The sequence below is a fragment of the Typha latifolia genome, chromosome 4 (genome assembly GCF_019914945.1).
Source record: "Typha latifolia isolate L0001 chromosome 4, TyphaL0001v2, whole genome shotgun sequence".
NCBI lineage: Eukaryota > Viridiplantae > Streptophyta > Magnoliopsida > Poales > Typhaceae > Typha > Typha latifolia.
Window position 1 is genome coordinate 12,280,321 of NC_133089.1, and position 23,153 is coordinate 12,303,473.

The 23,153-nt window shown below is 36.5% G+C and overlaps 2 protein-coding genes across 4 annotated transcripts; both read left to right on the top strand.

The window, feature by feature from the left end:
- The first annotated feature begins 6,693 nt into the window (after nucleotides 1-6,693).
- On the top strand, nucleotides 6,694-18,862 carry LOC140785575 (kinesin-like protein KIN-7L). Of its 2 annotated transcripts, XM_073133478.1 has the most exons (16): nucleotides 6,734-6,968; nucleotides 7,045-7,134; nucleotides 7,214-7,332; nucleotides 7,409-7,522; nucleotides 7,607-7,688; nucleotides 7,754-7,821; nucleotides 7,932-8,009; nucleotides 8,111-8,253; nucleotides 8,703-8,805; nucleotides 8,892-8,972; nucleotides 15,272-15,340; nucleotides 15,414-15,473; nucleotides 15,595-15,747; nucleotides 15,883-16,161; nucleotides 18,562-18,616; nucleotides 18,730-18,862. In XM_073133478.1, exons 1-16 carry the CDS (start codon nucleotides 6,824-6,826, stop codon nucleotides 18,795-18,797), a joined length of 1,707 nt encoding a protein of 568 aa, XP_072989579.1. In that variant the 5' UTR covers nucleotides 6,734-6,823; the 3' UTR covers nucleotides 18,798-18,862. The 2 variants fall into 2 exon arrangements, with proteins under 2 accessions (XP_072989577.1, XP_072989579.1); XM_073133476.1 differs by lacking the exons at nucleotides 18,562-18,616; nucleotides 18,730-18,862 and adding an exon at nucleotides 17,865-18,403 and having other exon boundaries at nucleotides 6,694-6,968.
- A 224-nt stretch (nucleotides 18,863-19,086) lies between these two features.
- LOC140785576 (uncharacterized) lies at nucleotides 19,087-20,805 on the top strand. 2 transcript variants are annotated; one of them, XM_073133479.1, is made up of 3 exons: nucleotides 19,087-19,164; nucleotides 19,506-20,049; nucleotides 20,168-20,805. In XM_073133479.1, the coding sequence occupies exons 2-3, from the start codon at nucleotides 19,527-19,529 to the stop codon at nucleotides 20,614-20,616; spliced, it is 972 nt and encodes a 323-aa protein (XP_072989580.1). In that variant the 5' UTR covers nucleotides 19,087-19,164; nucleotides 19,506-19,526; the 3' UTR covers nucleotides 20,617-20,805. The 2 variants fall into 2 exon arrangements, with proteins under 2 accessions (XP_072989580.1, XP_072989581.1); XM_073133480.1 differs by lacking the exon at nucleotides 19,087-19,164 and adding an exon at nucleotides 19,281-19,321.
- The last annotated feature ends 2,348 nt before the right edge of the window (nucleotides 20,806-23,153 follow it).

Here is a 23,153-nt window from a genome sequence, read left to right on the forward strand (position 1 = left end):
GATATAATAAAGCATGCAGTATTGGTTTGCAAGAGTGAAATCCATGTCCTGTAGTTTATGTGCACTAATTACCTTATGTTCTATAAAGTTTTATGGGAGATATGGACCAATATGGAGGTTTTTTACTGTAAAAAAAATTATCAAAACCATCCTACGTTTTACTTTTATTATCATAAGTTAATCCATCCATATGGCAACAGTATATTGAGAAAACTAACGGCAAGATATTTTTAAGACATTAAAATTATAAAAATCGGATAGTAATAAAAGCAAAATATATGGTGTTTTGATAAATTTTGCATGGTAGAAGACTGGGCCAGTGGAGATACTAATATGAAGACCTCTTGCTACCTACTTAATTATAGTTGCTAGTTGCTGAAGGGTGGTGGAGTAGCTAAGCGTCCCACTCATTGGCTGCCATTTGACATTTATCTCTTTAGAAGAAAGAGTATAACAAACAAGAACATAGACCAGTTCATGGTTACTTCTTTTTTTCTTTGAATAAGATGCTTAGTTGACTTCTATATAGCATGTGAATATATAATATTATGGCTTAATTACACCTAAACATCGTAAGCTATGACCGAGTGTCATTTAGATCTTTTGATGAAAAAAAATGTGACACCAAAAACATCCTAAAAGTAATAATATTCAGATGTTTCAAATATATATATTCTTTCACTCTCCTATTTTCCTCTCCTAATAGTTATTACTTTTCTTCCTCTCAAACCCTCCTAATTTTTCTCCCTCACCGTCTATATTAAAACTCCATCCCTTCTCCTACATTATCAATATGCATCACGACGAAGGGCAATTTTATAAAATTATATTTTTCGTCAACAATTGTTATGAATTAGATCTGGATTGATCTAGACGTAATTTTTTTTAAAAAATTTAGGTGGTGGTAACCTCGTGAATTAGGGTTCTAATGGCTTTAGTTTTACCTTAATTGGAGGTCAGGATGAAAAATAAAAATAAAAAAGTGGAAGAAGTTTAGGACGGGGCATAATAGTAAATATCTAACATTACGACGATCGTCGGAGTGTGACAGATGATCAAGGGTAGTGGTGGCGACTGTATAATATGATAGCTGCTGAAAGAAGATGATTGTTAGGGTTTGAAAGATTGAAAGGCTTCTACAATTACGATCTAACGACTATATAAAAAGATAAAAATTAAAAGAATAATCTTGCTAAATTTATATTCATTCAAAGGTTATTATCAACACATATCTACTCCTATTTATAGGAGTAAAAATCTTAGTTACATAATGATTATTCAATTTATTTAAAAATTTAAAATAATAAGATAAATATAACTAACTAAATTAAGTTGACTTAATTCGACTCAACCGACTCGATTGACTTAACCCATATGATCGGATCATAACAACAACATAATCCTCTATGAAGATTATAATAGTTTAGGGGATCTTAAACTCTTAATGTCATATTTATTTTCTCTAATGGTTATAAGTGGTATTAGGTCATAATTCATGGCGCGAGTTTAACTTACCTTAATATTAATTATGGAATCATTTAATGTTATAAGTTTTTCTCAAAAAACACAAATTTATTTAGTTTGAACATGTAAAATTTTACATACACCCTAGGGAGACAATATATATATACTGTTAACAAAATTATAAGCTAAAAACTTAGGCTCAAAAAAGTTCCAATTTGTACTTCATAATAAATGATATAAGTAAATGACTATTCTTTTTTCATGAAAATGAAAGAACAGGAAGAATAAATAGGATTATCACTCATTGTGGTAATTAGTTAATAAAGAGTAAATTTGGGGAGGCTGCTTAATTAGCATTTTGACCTCTCTAATAATCCATTGAGTAGGATCTAAATCCTTATTATCTAATTAAGTAGAGCAAGATGCTTAAAAATCTCCTATAGCAGTCTATTAAAGTTAAGAAAGAACATTGCCCATAATTTGAGAAGCTACCAAAGGTCCATAAGTTGTACCAATTGAGTATGGGCTAAGAAAGAATTGGTGACTTAGGTTATTGATTACTTTGAAAGCTTTTATTGATATATGGGTGTGAGAGTAATAAATCTACATTTAATATTGTCATTTTCTCTCAAGCATGGGCTCAAATGTGCATGTGAATCATGACTCTCTATGAAGACCAAATTAAGTGCGAAATTATGCAATATGGAAGACTCTATACTTTGTGTCCTAACTTTGTTATCTATCCTATCACTTTCGAAATATTTTTTTTTCTTAATTCTAAAATACAACTATTTATTCTAGAATAACGGCTAAATTGGTCAAAATTATATCTTATATCATACGCTAACTAAGTTACTAAGTTACTCTTAATTTTTCTATAATTTTTTTTAAATATCTTATCATAATTCATCACACATCTATCATCCCTCAAACATCTTTTCAAACACTTATTTATATGTAATATATCTCATATAATAATAATAATAATATTTAGTTGGACATAATAAAAATATATTTATAATCTACATTTGTATTTTTTTTTGTTTTACACTAAAAATTAAAATTGAACTTAAAAATTATAAATGCCAAAAATGTAAGATTCCATGAAAAATAATTACATATTATAAAGTATTATTATTAAATACTATTTTCAAATATCTATATACTTAAATATAATATAAATATTAAAAAATAACAAATATTTAATTTGATATAATAAAAATATGATAAAATAATTTTTATATGTAATAATATCATTAAAAGTATAATATTAGTAACCAATTATTATCAAATCAAATATTTATTCAAAGGTAAAATAATACATTACTATGTATTAACTAATCAAATCTTTATTTCTTTAAATAATAAAATAAGAAATTTAGAAAAAAATATATAAAAATGTAAATATTTTAATATGATTAATAAGGCTTAATTACATTTTTCCCAGTATACTTTTATCACATTACCCCATATTATAAAAACATACAAATATCTTTCTAGACTTTTCATTAATTACAACCCAGTAACGCATACCTTAAAATTATTTTTTTATCTTTTTATAGTTAGAGTAAATACTAGGTTTTATTATATAATAAAGTAAAATTTAAATCCACGAATTCCACCTCTCTTAAAATTTACTAAGTTACACTTTCTCTCATCTTCTCTTCTCACTCTCCCCGTTATTTTCCCAACATCTTCTTTCCTCCATCCTCCTTTTCTCCTCCACCCAACTCCTTCCATCCCTCTCCATCTCCTCTCTCACCAAAACCCCATCTTCCTCCTTCCAATTCCTCTCCTCTCTCCATCTAAGCCATGAAGAAGCTACAAAGCCGGGTCATCAGCGCCACCAAGGACAAGACCATTATTGTCGAGGTATCTGTGCATAATTGTCCAAAAATTTATTTCCCTCATGGGAGAAAATAGGGGCAGGCAGCATAAGGAAGGAGATGATAAGTCCAAAAATTATTTACCTTCGTGAGGGTAATTTAGCCTATCTAACATAAAAACATACTGTTAACGTGATTGTCACGTGAGTTTTAACTCATGGAAAGCTTAACATATAGGTTTAGTTGTAGCTTTTCAAAAGTTTAGGAAGGTATTTGTACACTTTTATAGTATATAAGAGTAAAGTAATACTAGGGCAAAGTGGAATTAAACATATTAATTGTCACATGTTCTAAGATAAAATTATATTTTTCATGTAGAATAAAATTTTACTATTATCAACTAAACTATTATTTTTCTCTGGCATTACTTAGTATATGTAGGGTTGTTAAAATAACTTGTTCGTTTAAATAGGCTTGATACATAATATGTGAGGTGATTACACATACACATATATATAAACTTTATAAGTTATATATAGCACAATTAGTTAAGATAATTTGTTTTAAACAATCCAATTTGGGTAAGATTCATAGCATACTTTATTTATTTGATATTTTATCTAAACACTAAATATTCATTAATAAATGGAGCATGCGAGTATTCCAACCATGTTGAATTTATTATATATATAATCATGTCACATATCATATATCTGAGTGTACTTGAACTGAGCTGGCTCTAGCTCGACTCGGCTCGGCTCATTTAGAGTTTGAGCCAAGCTCCTGAGTCTCGCGAGCCAGGGAGATTTTCTAACAGTCCTAGGCAGCAAGCATTGCATATGTAGATGATCAAAATAATTCCTAAAGTATTATAGAAATGTTTTAGATAATTTTTGTGCTGAAATAAAAATATTGTAATATTTCTATTACACTTAGAAGTGCTGCGGAAAAATTTTGTAATATTTTTAAGATGATTTCTTTTTAAAAGAGTTCAATTATTTCAATGACAACTAAATATTTTAAATAATACGGTGGTAATTATGATATTTGAAATGTTTTTATGAAATTTGTTTGTCTTGCACTCTTAGCAGCTCACATAGGAAATTCCACACCCCACCCCCAACCTCCCTCTAAATCATATGATGGGCCCAAGAAATAGATTTAATTTAAATGGATGGAGTTCTATATTTTCAAGCAAAGATAAAAATGATAGGATTTGAACTATGATCTCCACCTCTTATACTGTATTATTAACTCACAAACTACTCTAAAATTTTTAAATTATTAGAGAACGATATAATTTTTATATTTTATATTCTAACATTGGAAGACTTAGAGATTTAGGTGGTATCACCAATATATTTGATTTAAAAAAAAACAAAAATATTTTTTTAAAAAATTTTAAAACTGTTGTGCAATTCAAAATAAATTTACATGACCGATCTTGTTTCATATGTGAGTTTATGTGAATTTATTCTTAAAAAATCTTTATTAGATGTCTTTATGTGTATTTCTAATTATGATTGATTTTATTTTTAGATTTCGAATGCATTCTCATGGCATTTAAACATACATAATCTTTCTTCTTTCGCATAATTTTGTGATCGTAATATTAGTTATGTGATTTCCCTTTTGTGATATAAAGGGAAGATTTGTTAGTCAATTTTGTGACAAAAGGTGCAGATATGTTTCAGTTCATTAAAATGATATTTAACTAGCATGTTTGGTTATTAAAGAATATATATACATGCTATATTTAAGTTATTTATCTTTTATTTTAATCTTCCTCACATGCATGTGGCATATTTTTAATATGTTTCATATTATGAAGAGCCTATTATTCAAATTGGCTGTGTGTTTTGATCTACTAAATTGATTGATATTCTTAAAAATTTGTATGTAAAAGAACTTTATTTTTGTCACTAAACTATCAAAGGGAGAGTTTATTAGTTTTTGTGATTAACAAGTTTGTAAGAAAGCAAAGTTTTTTATAATGTAAACTCTTTAGATTTATTGTAAAGACCAAAATAGTACAATCTCTTTCCATTTGATAGTTAAATTGGAGCATTTTAGTTTAAATAATAGTATTGCAAAAATTCTGTTCGAAATCCATTCAAATGAAATTTGATTCTGTACGAAGGAGATAAATCCGTTCGAACGAAATCTTCCAAAAAGCAACATATTTCCAATGTGAGAAATCAGTTTGAACAAAAATTTTCAAAAAACAACATATTTTTAATATGAAAAAACAAAATTTTCCAAATGGCTAAATATTTTCAACATGAGAAGGGCATTTGAATGAGATACACTCAACTCGTTAATAAGTTAAACTAAGAGGTAAACACATATATAATAATATATTAAGTTACGTATAATCTTTATTTTCTTCCTCTAAAATTAACAGTAATATTATCACCAAACTTTAGAAAGTTGGGAGGATATCCAAGTGTCCTAGGAGGCCATAAGTTGAAGTCCAACTCTAAGCAAATTTGTTGTGAGAAAATTATATAGCTGTTAGTGGTTTAACTTTGTTTGTGTAGGCAGTTTGACTTTGCTCAATTAGCTCAGTGGTGTGTGTTGGCTTGGAGGAGCGACGAGACGGCTTGGAGTGATAATCGGCGGTGATTAGTTATGAGCAATGGCTCAACAAACATAATAACTTGAAGTTTAGACTGGATGACTATGTATTAAGAAAAAATTAGCATTTTAGCTATCTCGTAATAAAAAAATAAAAAATAAGTTTCTATAAAAAATTTGTAAACTTTTTTATATTACTTTTTTTTCTCAAAAGATTTGCACTGTGTTACTCTTAGATTATAAAAGTGAGAGATTTGGGATGAAAGAATTATAAGATTTGAAGAGTTTTACAAAATAAAAAAAAACTTATTTTATTATTGAGCATTATGGTCCTTTTATACTAGATCATATATCACTTTTAGACAATTATAGTTTATAACCTAACAGCACATAACATAAATAAAGAATATTTCATTAATTTTTAAAAATAAAAAAATTTAGATATCTAAATTATCTCTCATAAAAATATCTTAAATCGTGCATTATTATTATTATTATTATTTTCTCGACTCAATAGTGAGACACTTTGGTTATTTTGTATTTATGATTAATTTAACTAATGTGTATGATTAACTTTAGTTGAAAAAACTAATGTTGGGGTGTTTTTGATGATTAAACTCAAAATACCGGGGTTGAATGATAAATCCATAAGATAGAGTGTAAATAATAATAAAAGCAAAATACATGTATTTATTTTATTATCAATAATTATAATAATCTTAGCGGGGGGGCGTCTACAATTATTTGGGCTTTCAGTGGGCCGGATCTGAGACGAGGGCATTTCTCTAACACTCACCGACGGTGTCCAGACCATCTTTTCGAACCAAACTCAAAGTATAATCCCGCCCGCTCCCGGAGAAGGGAGACGAGAGAGAGAGAGAGAGAGAGAGAGAGAGAGAGAGAGAGAGAGAGAGAGAGAGAGAGAGCGAGCTAAAAGCCTAAATCTCCCTTCTTCCATGGAAAAGATATCCGTCGCCGTCCGTTTCCGCCCTTCGGTCGCCTCCGATTCGATCTGCGAACGCCAATGGAGGATCGACGACAACCGCATCTCTCTCCACCGCCCTCTCGGGACCCCAATCTCTGGCGTCTCCTTCGCCTTCGGTAACTTTCTCTCTCTTCCCACCTCGCCACCCTTTCCTCCCCTCTCTAACCACGCCTCCCGTCTCCTTTCTGTCAGATCACGTGTTCGACCACACCTCCACCAACAACGCTGTCTACGATCTCCTCATCAAGTCCCTGATCCGTGCCGCCGTCGATGGATTCAACGGTAAAATTTCCACCTTTTCTTGATTTGATTCTTGTTCCAAGAAATTTTTGCATCCTGTGGTTGTCTTTCTTGCCTTCAGGAACGGCTTTTGCCTACGGGCAGACGAGTAGCGGCAAGACTTTTACCATGAATGGCTCCGAAGAGGACGCGGGAATAATTCCATTAGCAGTTAAAGACGTCTTCCGCACTGCCCATATGGTATTCAATAAAAAGTAGTGATTTTCTGACAGTTCTATAATCGTTTCTTTGATTGATCTTGGGTTTCTGTGAGCAGACTGCGGATAGGGAGTTCTTGATTAGGGTTTCATATATGGAGATTTATAACGAGGAGATCAATGATCTGCTGACGCTGGGTAACCAAAAGCTTCCGATCCATGAGAGCTTGGAGGTGAGTTCCTGCTATTAAAAGTGAGAGTTTGGACAATCACTGATGAGCATAATGGTTTTAAGCATGAATTATTTGTGATTGCAGCGTGGGGTTTATGTGGCTGGACTCAGGGAGGAAATCGTGAATAGTGCTGAACAAGTGCTTGAGCTTCTTAAGCTCGGGGAAGGTATAATTGGCTTACCTCTTTGGTCCATACACATTTAATTGATCTTAGAAACTAGCATTTTGCAGCAAATAGGCATTTTGGGGAAACAAATATGAATGCAAGGAGCAGTAGATCGCATACCATTTTTAGGATGGTACATGCTCTAATCCCTGGTCACTTTTGCTTTTCTTTGACAAATACTATTCTTCTACTAGTGGCATCTGATGTTGTTTGAAATGAAAAGAAGTCTTTTCTTGGTTATAGGTTATTGAAAGCAGTGCAAAGGATCTGATCTCCTCCGACAATATTTCGGATGCAGATGCTATACGCGTATCTGTATTGGTTCGTAATATCTTTTTTTCTCTAGCAACCATTTAAATAACTGAAATAGCTGAAAATAGCTGATGTTTTTCTCTGATGTAATTTGGTTCTCTGGTATGTAGAACTTGGTAGATTTAGCTGGCTCAGAAAGGATTGCTAAGACGGGCGCTGGAGGAGTACGTCTGAAGGAAGGGAAGCACATCAACAAGAGCTTGATGGTTCTTGGTAATGTCATCAACAAGCTAAGTGAAAATGGAAAACAAAGGTATTACAGATTTCCATTTAACAATATAGCTCGCAACATGAACTTTTTTTTTCTGTTCTGTTCCAAACTTAGCTAGTGTTCCGTATCAGAAAGCACCAACAGTCATTTAAAATTCTAAATTTTATTGCTAATGGGTTATAGGTCAGTCAAGTCCTTATCTTTCATTCAAACCATATTGACCTTCCTTTTATTACAATTGAAAATGAGGATAGCAATTTATTTCGTCATGCAGTGCAACAACATACAACATCCACAACTTTGTTATGTTAGTTTACTTTCTATTTTCTATATTTCATTGAAATGAGCTTACATATGAAAGCCCCTGGATTTCTTCGTAAACTCTATGCAGTTTTGATGATTTGATCCTATCATTAAGTATAAAAATATGAAGTTATGTGATAAAGTATGAATGATCTACTAGTTTGACACGAGAGATAATGGCATTGTAGGGGACATATTCCATATCGTGATAGTAAATTGACTCGCATACTACAATCTGCACTTGGTGGCAATGCCAAGACTTCAGTAATCTGTACTGTTGCACCGGAGGAGGTAGGTCTTAGATATTTTAGTTGCTTATTTGCTTCTTATTCTTGGTTATTGCTTTGTAGTTTTTATTGTCTGATTGAAATTTATAGGTTCACATTGAGGAAACAAGAGGGACTCTTCAATTTGCAAGCAGAGCCAAACGTGTTACAAACTGTGCTCAAGTAAATGAGGTCTGTTTTAATCCTCTGACTTCATGCCATTAAATTGCGAGAACAATAGTAAAAATGGAAAATAAAACATCTTTGCATTTTTAATAAAGATGTGTCGGTGCACATGACAATTGCTAATGTAGTGACATTGAAGGACCAAGTTGTAGTATTATACATGTTCTTACTTTTGTTATCGAAGAGGTTATTTTGTAACTTGAATCTAGGCTAACAAGGCCTGGGGCAGGCCCTAACCATCGCAAATGGTGATGCTCTCAAGAAACTTTATATAGGGGGTATATTGAACTTGATTATTTTGTCGCGAGCAAATGATTGGTAAATGTTGCAACATATTAGAGTTATTAGATTTAAATATTATCTAATTATCTTATTTCATGGTGACTTTGTATAAATAGGGGTCGATCTCTCTTTGATCAAGTGTGAAATACAAAATATTTCTCACCACTCTTCTTCTCTCCTCTCTCTCTCTTCTCCTCTCTCTTCTCCTTCAACCCAATCTAGGGTAATCCTGCTATCGTTTCATGGTATCAGAGCGTCCCGATCTCTAACTCTTACTCTCTAATAGTCATCTCCCTCTTGAATCGTTTTTCACCATCGTTGAGCTTGGGAGCTGCCGCCTCACTCCTTGAGCTTGCTGACGCTACGGCAGCCCACTGCTGCAACCTCCATCACCACGGCCAATGCGGCGAAGAGTCGCAGCCCCCACGAAGCGGCCGTAGCCACCCGCGGCGAAGAGCGCAGCGCGAAGAACGGCATTTGCGGCTGCCCTTGTTTTCAGCGAAGACATCCATTCTTCCTCACGAGTTCCGCAAGTGCAAAGCAAGCTGCAGTAGCCACAACCATCGCAGCGACAACGGTAGTCAGTCTGCCTGCCTCTGTTTCGGCGAACACGGGCATCACTTTCCTTCCTCTTCTTAGTTCAGAAGCAACAGTGCAACAACCACCCTTTAAGCTATTGTTCTTGATCGAACTGCCTTTCATCTCCTTTAATTCTGACAGCTCGGCACCACTGTTTTGGCTAGCGCCCACCAAATGCTCGACGAAAGTTCCCTGCCCCCACAACACTTTTTTTTCTGCAATTCTTTGATTGTGCACCTACAGCATTATATTTTCACTTACTGCCCACCAAGTATTCGACGAAAATTAGTTGTATTCTTAGCTCTCCTTCTGCTGTTCTATTCAAAACTTTCCGCTCACCAGGTGTTTGACGATAGACTTGAGTGGGCTAAGTGGAAAATCTTACATCACTCCCAAGGTGGTTGATCAATTATCGTTCCTTCCAATGACATCTTATGTTCCGGTCGGTCGTGAGAGTGTATCATTAGTCGGTTTTCTACTTGTCCCCGAGCGGGATTGGATCACATGGGCATCTTCTATTGAGACAGTCCTCTGCGGGCGACGTCTTCTCGGGCACATTGATGGCATCTCTACGGGATGTGCTCCCCCTCGCACTATCATTCAGACCACTACTGTGACCTCTACTGAGTCTGACACACCCAAGGTTGTTCAGTCGGAGGTTCCATTTTCGGAGTATGATGAGTGGGAGCTACGTGACATGGAGGTTTGCACCTAGCTCATCTTGCAGGTTGATCGATCGTTTCGACCTTAGCTTCAGACCTTGTCTTCTGCTCAGGCCATTTGGGCTCATCTTAGTTGTCGATTTGTTCAGTCGAGTCTGATGCATCGCTTTCAGCTCCGTTGCGATGCTCAGGAGGTCAGACAGGGTCAGCTCTCTATCCAGGACTTTTACACCTACATGACTGACATATGGTGTGAGCTTACGTCTATAGAGCCCACTTTCAGCCACCCCTCTAACTCGATGTTCGCTCAGTGCCACCGTGACGAGGATCATCTGATGGATTTTCTAAATGCTCTTCGTCCGGAATTTGGGGATCTGACTCGTCATTTATTGCATCGCTCCACTCTGCCAAGCCTGAACAGTGCCATAGCTGAGTTACAGGCTGAGGAGCTTAGACATCGCCTTACACCACCTTCTGTAGCCATAGAGAGTGTGCTTGGTGTTGCTCTTGCTCCTATATCAATCACGCCTAATATTTCGACTGTTGCTCGCGTCACTCATATGCCTGGACGAGATCACCACTCATCGCGTCCTATGTGTACTCATTGTGGTCGTCCTGGTCATCTTGCCGCTCGCTGCTATCGACTTCATCTTGAGCTTGTTCCCCGTTCTGACAAAGGGGGATCAAGCAAGGACATGAGTCGTTACTCAGCTTCCTCTACTGCTGCACCAAATATTAGTCTATCTAATTGCTCCAGCAATCTCACCTTAAGCAGTGCGCAGCTCCAGCAGATTCAGCAACTCATTCATGGAGCTCTCAGCTTCACTGGTGCCTCTACTTTTGCATCTGCTGTCTTTGGTATGACTAAGCCCTGGATTTTTTATTCTGGCACCTCACATCATATGACTGGTGACCCTTCCTTCCATATTTACTAGCCTCACCTCTGCCCCTATCACTCCTCCTCATGTTCATACAATTGATGGGACCCATTACCCTATCTCTCATATTGGTTACATTACTCCTACCACGGATCTCACGAGTCATCTTACTTTATCTGATGTTTGGCTTGTCCCCTGCCTAACCATGAGTCTTATTTCTATTACTCAGCTTTCTGACTCTGGTTATATTATATCCTTCTCTTCTACTTCTTGTGTTGTGCAGGACCTGTCTACAAGCCAGAGGATTGGGATTGGTAGTTAGATACATGGGCTTTATTACCTGGATCAGCTTCACCTTCCATCACCTCGTCCCAGTGCTTGTCCAGTCACTCCTCTCTCTCCTTCAAACTTGTGGCATCGGCGTCTAGGTCATGTATCGAGTCAGCGTCTCAAGACCTTGTCCCGGTCTGGATGTTTAGGTAGTGGTCATTTTTCTTATTTGTTCCCTTGTACTGGCTGCAGGTTAGCAAAACACCGGGCCCTTCCGTTTCCTCTTGGTACGAATATCTCTGATTCCCTTTTTCACCTTGTGCACTCTGATATTTGGGGACCCGCTCCACTCCCTTCGGGTCTTAGTTTTATCTACTATGTGTGTTTTATTGATAATTTTTCTCGTTTCACTTGGGTTTACCTTATGCGTCAGCGCTCTGAAGTGTCAGATTTATCGTAATTTCTCTTCTATGGTTCGTACTCAATTTGGTCGGTCCATTAAGATCTTCTGATCTGATGGTGCTCGTGAGTATCTTTCCTCTGAGTTTCGTTCCATTCATGCTTTTGTTGGTACTCTACCTCAGTAGTCGTCTCCCTATACTCCTGCTCAGAATGGAGTTGCCGAACGAAAACATTGTAATCTTCTTGAGACCACTCGAGCTCTTCTCTTTGAGGCTTCTGTTCCTCGTTCTTATTGGGCTGATGCCTTGCTCTCTATCTCATCAATCAAACTCCATCATCTGTTCTTGATGGTTTGACTCCATACAATCGTTTCTATGGTACTTCCCCCTCGTATGGTCATCTTTGTGTTTTTGGGTGTACCTGTTTTGTTCTTCTTCCTCTGGGTGAACGTAACAAGTTATCCCCTAGGGCAGCTAAGTGTGTCTTTCTAGGATATAGTCCTGAGCGTAAAGGCTATCGTTGCTATGACACTTCTGCTCATCATCTTAGGATATCGTGCCATGTCACTTTTCTAGAAGAGATGCCTTTTTCACCAACTGATACCTTAGCTCCATCGGATTTATTTTTTCTAGATCTCCCTACTCCTAGCCTATCCTCCATCCCCTCCGAGGTGCTTGGTTCAGCCCCACCATCAATATCCCACATGCCTCAAATTTCTCTACCCATCGACACGTCTTTACTACCAATTCCTTATGCTCCACCGAATCGCTCTCTCGCTGAGTTCCCAGCCCCCCTGCCATGTCACTTTTCTAGAAGAGATGCCTTTTTTCACCACTGATACCTTAGCTCCATCGGATTTATTTTTTCTAGATCTCCCTACTCCTAGCCTATCCTCCATCCCCTCCGAGGTGCTTGGTTCAGCCCCACCATCAATATCCCACATGCCTCAAATTTCTCTACCCATCGACACGTCTTTACTACCAATTCCTTATGCTCCACCGAATCGCTCTCTCGCTGAGTTCCCAGCCCCCCTAGAGGAGTACCCCCCTCCCATGACGACTTTGTCCTACTTCTATACTCGCAGGTCCTGTCCTCCTTCCACAAATGAGCCCCCCCACTCTTGGTGGTATTTCTCCGATCGTCCCATCCTCTACTGTGATGGCTCCTATGCTCACTCGTCGTTACCCAGAGCGTGAGCATTGCCCTCCTAACTGGTATGGCTTTCTGATGTCTTTCGCTACATACTCCCCCCCAGTTTCACACTTTTCTTGCAGCCATCCACTCCACCCCTCAGCTTAGGTCCTATTGTGAGGCAGTCCAGGTTCCAGAGTGGCAGCAGGCCATGGCAGATGAGCTTCAGACCCTTCAGCAGATGTATACTTGGGATGTTGTTCCTTGCCCACCAGACATTGTGCCTATCAGCTGCAAATGGATTTTCAAGGTCAAATATCGACCTGATGGATCCATTGCTAGGTACAAAGCTCGTTTGATTGCTCGGGGTTTTACTCAAGAATACGGGATAGATTATGAGGAGACTTTTGCTCCAGTTGCCCGGATGATTTTTGTCCGCACTCTTATAGCTGTTGCTTTCGGTCGCTAGTGGCTTTTACATCAGATGGATGTGAAGAATGTGTTTCTTCATGACCTTCTTGACGAGGAGGTATACATGGACCCTCCAATCGGTTTCCCTTTTCCTCCAAGTCAAATCTGTCGATTGCGGCGAGCTATCTATGGGCTCAAGTAGGCCCCTCGTGTCTGGTTTGATCGTTTTCGTAGTGTTTTCACAGCCTACGGATTTCAGGAGAGCTCCTTTGAGCCATCTATGTTTCTACAGTCTTCTGCGCAGGGTCGGGTCATCCTCTTTCTGTATGTCAATGATATGATTATCACCGGAGATGACTCAACTGGGATCCGCTCCCTCCAGCAGCATCCTAAACCCTAAACTATGCATCTTCAAAGTCAGTTTGAGATGAAGGACCTTGGTCCTCTTCGGTACTTTCTGGGTATCGAAATTGCTCAGTCATCCCATGGTCTTTTGCTGTCCTAGCAGAAGTATATTATATACATTCTTAGTCGTACTACTATCACTGACACTCGTCCCGCTGCTACCCCAGTTGAGCTCCATGTGAAGCTTCAACCCGATGACGGTCAACTTCTTCTAGATCCGACTAGATCTCGTCAACTCGTTGGGGCACTCGTCTACCTGATCATTACTCGGCCTGATATCTCTCATGCAATTGGTCTTGTCACTCAGTTCATGTAGGCTCCTCAATCTACTCATTATGCTGCTCTTATACGTATTCTTCGATACCTTCGTGGCACCATCACTCGCTCTCTTTTCATGCCATCGACTTCCATCTTGGTTCTGCGAGCTTATTGCGATGCAGATTATGCTGGTGACAAGTCTTATCGAAAGTCTACTACTGGTTTTTGCATTTTTTTAGGAGATTCTTTGATTTCTTAGCGTAGCAAGAAATAGAATGTGGTGTCTCTCTTTAGTACTGAGTTAGAGTATCGTGCTATGTGTGTGGCAACTAAGGAGATTGTTTGGCTCCGTCGTCTTCTTAGTGATATGGATGTTTCCTTACCCATCCCAACTCATCTTTATGTCGACAATGATAGTGCTAAAAAGTTCGCTGAAAATCCTATTTTTTATGAGAGGACGAAGCACATTGAAGTCGATATGCACTACACTCGGCAGCAATATCGAGCTGGCATCATTTCGCTCCATCACCTCAGCACTAAGGAGCAGATTGTCGATTTTTTCACGAAGTCTCTTCCCTTTCCGCGCTTTGTGCATTTAGTTGGCGAACTCTCGGTTTATGATCTACCTTGAGTTTGAGGGAGGGTATTAGAGTTATTAGATTTAAATATTATCTAATTATCTTATTTCATGGTGACTTTGTATAAATAGGGGTCAATCTCTTTTTGATCAAGTGTGACATACAAAATATTTCTCACCACTATTCTTCTCTCCTCTCTCTTCTCCTTCAACCCAATCTAGGGTAATCCCACTATCGTTTCACAACATACATCCATTTGTTTGTTTTAGTAGTCTGAATGATTGTATGAAGCGAGACATTAATAAACACAATCAAGGTTCTTTAAATGTATTAACTATTAAATATTAAACTTTATTATCTTATGGTATTTCAATTTTTTTTTCTGTTACATGCTTATCTATACAGTGAATTTATTGCTTTATTTCTAATAAGTATTGGATACTTAATAGATTCTAACTGATGCTGCGCTGTTGAAACGGCAAAAGCTAGAGATAGAAGAACTTCGAAGAAAACTTCAGGTGAGTTGCTTTTTTCATTAATCTCAGGTAGAAGAACAATAAAGTAAATATTGACCTATTTTCTGTTTCTCAGGGATCTCATTCTGAAGTATTGGAACAAGTGATTTTAAAACAGCGGAATGACATGCACAAGGTGGATAATGATCCGATCCTATGGTTTGCATAGTGCCAAAAATATATGACTTAAATTTGCAATTTCTTTTCTATAATATCTTATGAAATGTAGTCCCTTATATTTCTTGTCCTGATGTCAGTCTGAACTTGAGTGTGAAAAGCTTGCCATGGAACTTGAGGAAGAAAGAAAATCTCGCGAGGCATTAGAGCGCTGCATAGCAGAACAACAAAGGAAGATAGACAGTCGAAGTATTGCTACTCCATCAGAAGATCAAGCCACTAGTTCTGCTAAGGTAATTTATCTTGAAGATAAGTATAGGCAACACTACTGTGGAAGCATGTACAGAATTTGTTCTCTTGCATGACTTCACTACTGGACGACAAGCATATGGCGCAGCTGTAAATAACAAGCTATACATGTATTGCAGCAAAATGTCGGTCTAAAGAGTATATGCAATGAAGTAAGCATGTCGCGTTCAGATGTGTTCCAAACTCCAAATCTAAAGCAAATGTCAAATGGTTTTGTTGTGCAACGGTCAATATTTTCAAAGGAACTTGATTCTAGTCCCGTCCCTGAAAATTTTGCAAATGTAGCTGATGAAGATTTGTGGATGCGGCTGAACAAAGGATGCATAACTGATCTTGATATGCTTCAAATGACACCTAATGTGAAATGTCAATCCTTCTCATTAAGTGAAATATCACATGTAAGTCAACTTTCTTCATCAGTATGTTTCTCCTATGGATGTGCATCATGTGCGTGTATGTTATTGCTTTCTTCATAATTTTGTTTCTGTTATATCTTGCATTTACTTTTTCTCCTTGTTTGTTAACTTACCTCCATTTCACTCCTGAGATTATATGACTGTCTAGTCATTCCGATATTCTTGTTTTTTCACAACTTAAAGCTTATTATGTGCTAATTGAAAAAAAAAAACTTGGTTGCACTTGTGCAATCATTAAGTTGTCATTAAAAGATGTGAATGCTTAATCAAGTTCATAAGAAGCCCTACTTATAGAAAATTGTTTACTATCTTTTGATTACACATGGTATTTGTTTAGATTGACGTTCTTGTGCAAATTCACACAAGATTTTAAATATCACATAGATGATATTGAAAGGGCTGCATCTTTATGCAATAGCAGAATGTGATGTTTGCTTGGTGGTTCCACATGTTAAATCACTCCTTGACACTGCACCTTTATATTTCACGTCACGTTAGCATTAATTTTCAGCTGATTCTTTATTTTTTTAGTGAATCATTATAATTATCATTGTTGTAGTTGTAATTGTTGATATCATTGTTGTAGTTGGGCTCCATGAACACGTCTTTTGGTTCTTCATACATTTTTCAGGTTAAAGTCCTTTGTGACTGTTAGTTTAAGGTCTATCTCAGTTGACAAATGTAGAATAAATCCAGCTTCAATGTAGACTAGAAAATTTGTAGAACAAGGGTAAAAAGGTTGATTTAGAAAATCTAGTATTCTTTCATGCGTGATAGGTTTGAAGATATCCAAGTTGGTAAGTGTAGGATAACTCCTGTGCCAATAAAATCCTGAAAAGTTGCAGAATAAAACTAAGAAGGGTCAAGAAAAATGAACATGTATTAAATGGGAAATATTGGGCCGTTGGATTTGTTATACAGGATTCACTACGAGAACCTCATTGACTTACTGGAAGGAGTTCATAATTTGGTTAGATATGATTCCTATATGCGATGGTATTCGGTGTCTCCAGAGACATAAAGATGGTTATCCGGGTACCTATTTGTGTGTTTACTTGAATACAGCCATGATAGAAGTCCAATCTGATGAATCTTGATCCAGCATTCACCAATAATATATGGTTTCATGAGCCTCCTTGTGACTTGTCTTTGCCAATTGTCACTCCCCAAGATCCACATGCAAGGCACATGAAAATGGCTGTACAAATAAGTGATCCGATGTGTACAAGGCCTACACTTGTAATATTTATCTCGTAAAAGTCAATATTCCAAGCCACATGGCAGCATAATCCACTAATAAAATAGTCTCTCACATAGTAAACTTTGAGGATATTTTAGGACTTAATCCAATAGTCTCATAGAAAACATGGATCCAAAATAATCAACTTTAAACATATTCTTCACACTTTTGTGGCATGAGACTGTTGATCAACTTTCAGGGGAAAAACGTTTATAAGGAATATCATATGACATATTGGCTTTCATTGGATCAATATTTATCTTACATCCTTGAACATCATTAGATCTAAAATTAACATTTTTATATCTGGCAATCATTGATAGATTCTTTGCCATCATTAGATGTGTTTTGAGACAGTTGTTTATCCTATATTGCGAACATGTTTGCTGTATACCATTTGCTGAGAACTTTTTGATGTAGTTGCATCTGTTTTTTCTGTTCAAAGGATGTATGTTTGGAAGAAGATGCTAATGCTAGGAGATGCCATAGATCGGAAAATGAGTGCATTTTTGACAGACAACAGCTTGAGGTCTCAAAAGAACAATGCTCAATGCTGGAACAGGAATGCAACCGGTTGAGAGAGGAAAAGACATCTTTAATTCAAGATCTCTCTATGTCCAAGAAGGACGTAGAAATTCTTAACAGTGAAAAGGAGGATTTATTGAAAGAGCTGAACATGGAAAAACAGAGGATGAAGGATCTTAAAGAAGAGATCCGGCTATTCAGTATGGCATTCACTCAGAGGGAAGGATTGCTCACATCCCTCTACACCAAATCTAAGGCTATGGTAGAAAACCTCAAAGCCTCACAAGTTGCCATACCTGAAGTTTATGATTGTTAAAAAGAACAAGTAGCTTTGCTATGTATTCTGTATTTGATCAATCGATCATGTTGTGTTCTTTTCTGTTTTATGGCCCGTCTGAAGTAACACTGAATATCTATCTCAGTTGATTACATTAATCGCTTTCTCATTTGAGAGTATAATGATACTTGAATTCACTATATGTGTTTATCCTGGTTTTGTAAAAGAGTTAATTGGTAATTATCTTAAGCGCAAATAAAATTGTGATCTCACTTTATCTTTCAAGTTGATGAATGGGAAGTGAAGTACTGAAGCTCTCTATCCTGTTGGTCTGTGAAAGTTGGAACAGGGAGATAACACGTACACTCACTCACGAGTCTCTGCAGGCAATGGAGGTAATGGTTCATCAACATTACTCTGCTATATTTATTGCCCATTTGTTTCTTTTACTACATTGGAACCTCTGCCACTAGAATCCAAGGATTCGTGAACATGAAATGGTCCCCAGGTAGGAGCAGATTCTTGAAAGTGTTTCAACCCATCAAGCAGACAAATACAAGGGAGAAGAGAGTTTAAAATATAGAGGGGTGAAGCATCTTGTTCAATTGTTTTAGTCTTCTCAAAGGCAAGGGATTGGATGTAAACTGTAAGTAGAGGAGCACTGAAGAGGGCTAAAAGACAAGGAGAGCTACTATGATAGCAGCAGCCAAACCACCTTCTCCAAAGATCAAATTCTATGCTAATGGATACATGGATGCCCCAAGTGCATGACAAAATTTCTGGGGTCCATTGTTTACTATGAAAAGAAAGTGGGGGCCAAAAATCCTCTAAGCCAAATCATGGGGGAGGACTGAAAGCAACCAATCAGGCTAAGAGTTTCAATCAAACTACAATGCTTTTGAAGAAAAAGTTGCAGAAGAAACCAAAGGATTCTTTTGGTGAGGTATTCTTTTGGCTATTCCTGGTCCATCATTTAATTTCTCATAGGACACCATTCAACTATTGAATGGGTTTTCACCTGATGATATGATGTAGCCTGGTTTTACTGCGTCTTGCGTCCAGGAAGGACCCATGCACAATAACCAAACAAATCTTAAACAGTACTATAGATTCTCCTCTATGTCAACTGCTTGTTTTTCATTCATTGCATTCTCTTCCTGAGTTTGATAATATTTATTGAACTCTCTTCTATATCCCCATCCCTCATTCCTTAAAACCAGTCTAGACCTCTCACCTCATCTCCCCTTAATTTCCCTTGAATTATCTTGCTCATTTTTCTTTCAGAACCTCTAAGCTGGAGGTCTAATGGCGTGTCTTTCCACGTCGCCGTCGGCACGAGGAAGGCGTTTGTCTGAGCTACTAGAAGAACAGCAGGAGCCTTTCTTCTTAGATGTTTATCTTCTAGAGAATGGGTATTCAACAAGGATGCTGGAATCTCAGGCTGCAAACATGTGTTGGCCTGGCAACGCAAGCAGGAGGCTGCAAAGGCTAACAAGCAATGGCTTCAAAAGGACGAAAGGTGGGTTGCTGAGATGCGTACTGTCCAAGATTTTGCACAGAAAGCATGTGAGGAAGGCCTTGAATTGGAACTCTATGGCTCCAGAGATTGGAAGTCCATGTTTGGCTGAGTGCTTCTCTAAAACTGGAAGTAAGACCCGGGACCAGCTTTCGTGTTGTAGAGGCATTTGCACTGATGAATTGGAGGCCGGGCACGAGTGGAATTGCTTGGAGGAGGAGGAAGAGGAGGAGGAGGAGGACCCAAAGCAGCTCAGCCCTGTCTCAGTGCTAGAGCTGCATTGCTATGAGAGCTCTCCAGTTCATATCCAAAGTGAGTTTTTCTTTTATCCTCCTTGATACTAAGCTTAATTATAATTTTTGGATATGATCCAATCCTTTACAGAAGAATCATGTGTCCTTACGGTATTGTGTTTCCTTTTGGATTATAGACAAAGAAGAGAAGTCATCAAGAACCTTAAGTCTAGATTCTCCAAAGAAAGTTATAGACATCTTCAAAGAGCTTCTTGAGGCAGCGTACACTCCTGCTTTCAATCAGTTCAGCAAAAGCGATGAGTTGGAACAACCTCAACAACTTGTTTTGGATTGTGTAAGGGAAGTGGAGGGGAGGAATTGGGATCAGCATCAGTGTTCGAGCCCCACAAAGACCGAAAAGTTCGTCTGCGAGGAGGCTCCTTCATGGGAGAGCCAGGAAGCAGATGAAGCCTGGATAAGCCAGTTGATAGCTTCAGACTTATCAAACTCCAGCAAGGAGTGGGTCCAATTCAAGCCTCAGATAAGGGAGATTGGAACTAAGATTGAAGCTTCCATTTTTGAACAACTCAGGGAGGAAGCAGTGTTAGACATCATAGACTTACGTTGTACAGCAAAGAGATGTTAATCCTACTTATAACTATAAAATCATAGTCATATTCAATAGCTTCAATGGCTTCATGAATGGAGAAAAGCTCTAAGACTAACATATACTCAATATTTGTTTGGGTCTTTTGCCTGTATACCCTTCTAAAATCTGTATTTGTGTCAAAAATGTATTTTATGGGTGAATACATTTCTAATTACTTTTTGATAACTATACATTAAAACTTGAATCATTTAATAGATGAAAAGATAAAGATGCCCTTAATTATTGGTAAGAATGTACGCAAAGTAAGGTTGTTTGTCATTTTCCTATTAAGTGGATCAAAATTTAACTGTTAGTTTACTTTTATATAGAAAAAACTTCTTCTTTTTTCACTTCAAGTTGCATAAGGGCATTTATATGGTTGAATCTTAAACCACGGCCTACTTCATTAAATATCTAAAATTATTTTAGACCTAATGGGCCTGATGCTTCTCACCTATTTGTCATTATTGCTAGACGAGTACCAAATTTGGATTTTTTTTTTGTTGAAATAGAAGAACAAAGTTACTATGCATGGAGCCAAAATGGGTCAGATGTGGATTTAGATACGGCTTCTATGTCCAAAAGTTTCGTCTGATAAGCAAACTTTTTCTTGTTCAATATTTTTCTTAGAGTACTAAATATCTAACTTATATCACTGTTAGGTATGTGTTTATAAAACTACTACTGGATATACATTACTACCTGTCATATCCATGCATGTTTTATGACGAATATAAATAACAAGTATTATTATTATTATTACGGATTGCTCTAGAAACATCAACAGTAAGAGAACAAGCCCAGTTCTTTTAATGGGTTAACCACACTCAAATATTTAAATTTATTTTCTATGACATTTTGACTATGATAACAAAACATACCAAACGTTTATTTTATCTTCAAATTTGATAAAAAAGAAAATCCTCAAATTTTCTTAATTTATTTTTATAAACTAATAACAAAATGGTTCTTCGAGAAATTTTTTAATAATTTTTTAAAATAATTAACTAATAAATAAAAGCATATGAAAATAGATTATATATATATATTTCTCAAATTTAATTGGCAATACATGTCTAACAATATTTAAACACAGGACCTCCTGTAGTGATACCATACTAACTCACCAATTGTTCTAAAAACTTAATACGGTTAGCGATCGGTGGTCACCAAATTTTTATTTTTCATATTCTACTTAATATTCATATTAGTATTATTATATATATCTTGGTTGGAACCAACAGTACGTTACATGTCACTGTCTCTTGTTCTACCAAACCATGTGCACGTATTAATTGCATATGATCATAATCGAAAAGGGTTAATGGATTGACATAGATATGCACGTCTGGGTGATCTTATATATATATATATAATGAGTCACATAGTAGTAGATAATAGTACATGGATGGTTACAGTTTTCTTGATGTTGCCATAATGTTGCAATCAATCCCATTCTTGTATTTACTAGTGAAATAGGTTCGTATCTATTTGTTGTCCGATGTGCTTTTCACGTAGAGAAATGCATCATCTGTCACATAAAATACCATGCAGAACTTGATAGCACCTCAAATGAATGATAAATATATAGTTACGTTTTCTAGACCTAACTAGCTAGGTGCTATCTTGGTATTTAATTTCTACAAAATTTATGGTTCAAGTCATGTTTATTTCATTTTACACACACTAAAATGGACGAAAAGATATCAAAAAGAGAGTGTTCTAAAATCATCCTGTATTGAAATATTTCCTTAATAATGGTTTACTTAAAGAGTGTTTTCTGAACGAAATAATATTACATGGTGTTAAATATAATTTTCCTATAGAATGGGTGATTCATAGCATATGTGTGTGTATATATATATATCTGTTTCCTTTACAACAGATGCAATTTAACTACTAGGTTTATCTTCTAATGAAACTTAGAGAAATGATGAGATGATATTAGACCATTTAATTGTCACAATCATGAACAAGGGCAGCATGTGGTAGGTAGTTAGATGTCCATCTTATCAATGGCAAAGAATCCAAACTAGGCCATTGTTTATTTTTGCTCAAAAGGATATGAGATTTTTAAGATCACACATAATTTAGTGCTCAACAAACTTCCTTTGAATTTTTCTCAAAAAACAAACTTCCTTTCAAGTAGAAGGAATCAATGACAAATCAAAATTATGAACCCAATCATGCAAATGATGCAATACAATGATTTTTTTTTTGTTGTTTTTTTGAGCAAGATGCCAATGTTAATTATAATATCTTTGTTTAAAATATTTTCAGTGGCAACTATGAAAGAGCCTCTATTAAAATATCCTCATTATTAGGCCACTATGGATTGAGATTAGGGATTTATTCTAATTCCATTCTTCCTTTGTAAATTAATCCCTTGGTCAGAATTGAGTGTGTTTATTTAATAAAGAAGATTTCCTTTAGTTATTCCCAAGAGGTGAGAGGTTGTCTGCAGTTGGTACTATTCTCTGATGAATGTAGCTATCCAGGACTTGTATCCAGTTTTTATATTCTGTAAGCTTGGT

Coding starts and splice junctions, on each gene's coding strand:
- LOC140785575 (XM_073133476.1), top strand. CDS start 6,824: ATGGAAAAGATATCCGTCGCCGTCCGTTTCCGCCCTTCGGTCGCCTCC. Junction 7,333..7,408: donor TCTTCCGCACTGCCCATATG/GTATTCAATAAA, acceptor TTCTGTGAGCAG/ACTGCGGATAGGGAGTTCTT. Junction 8,806..8,891: donor GTACTGTTGCACCGGAGGAG/GTAGGTCTTAGA, acceptor TGAAATTTATAG/GTTCACATTGAGGAAACAAG.
- LOC140785576 (XM_073133479.1), top strand. CDS start 19,527: ATGGCGTGTCTTTCCACGTCGCCGTCGGCACGAGGAAGGCGTTTGTCT. Junction 20,050..20,167: donor CTCTCCAGTTCATATCCAAA/GTGAGTTTTTCT, acceptor TTTGGATTATAG/ACAAAGAAGAGAAGTCATCA.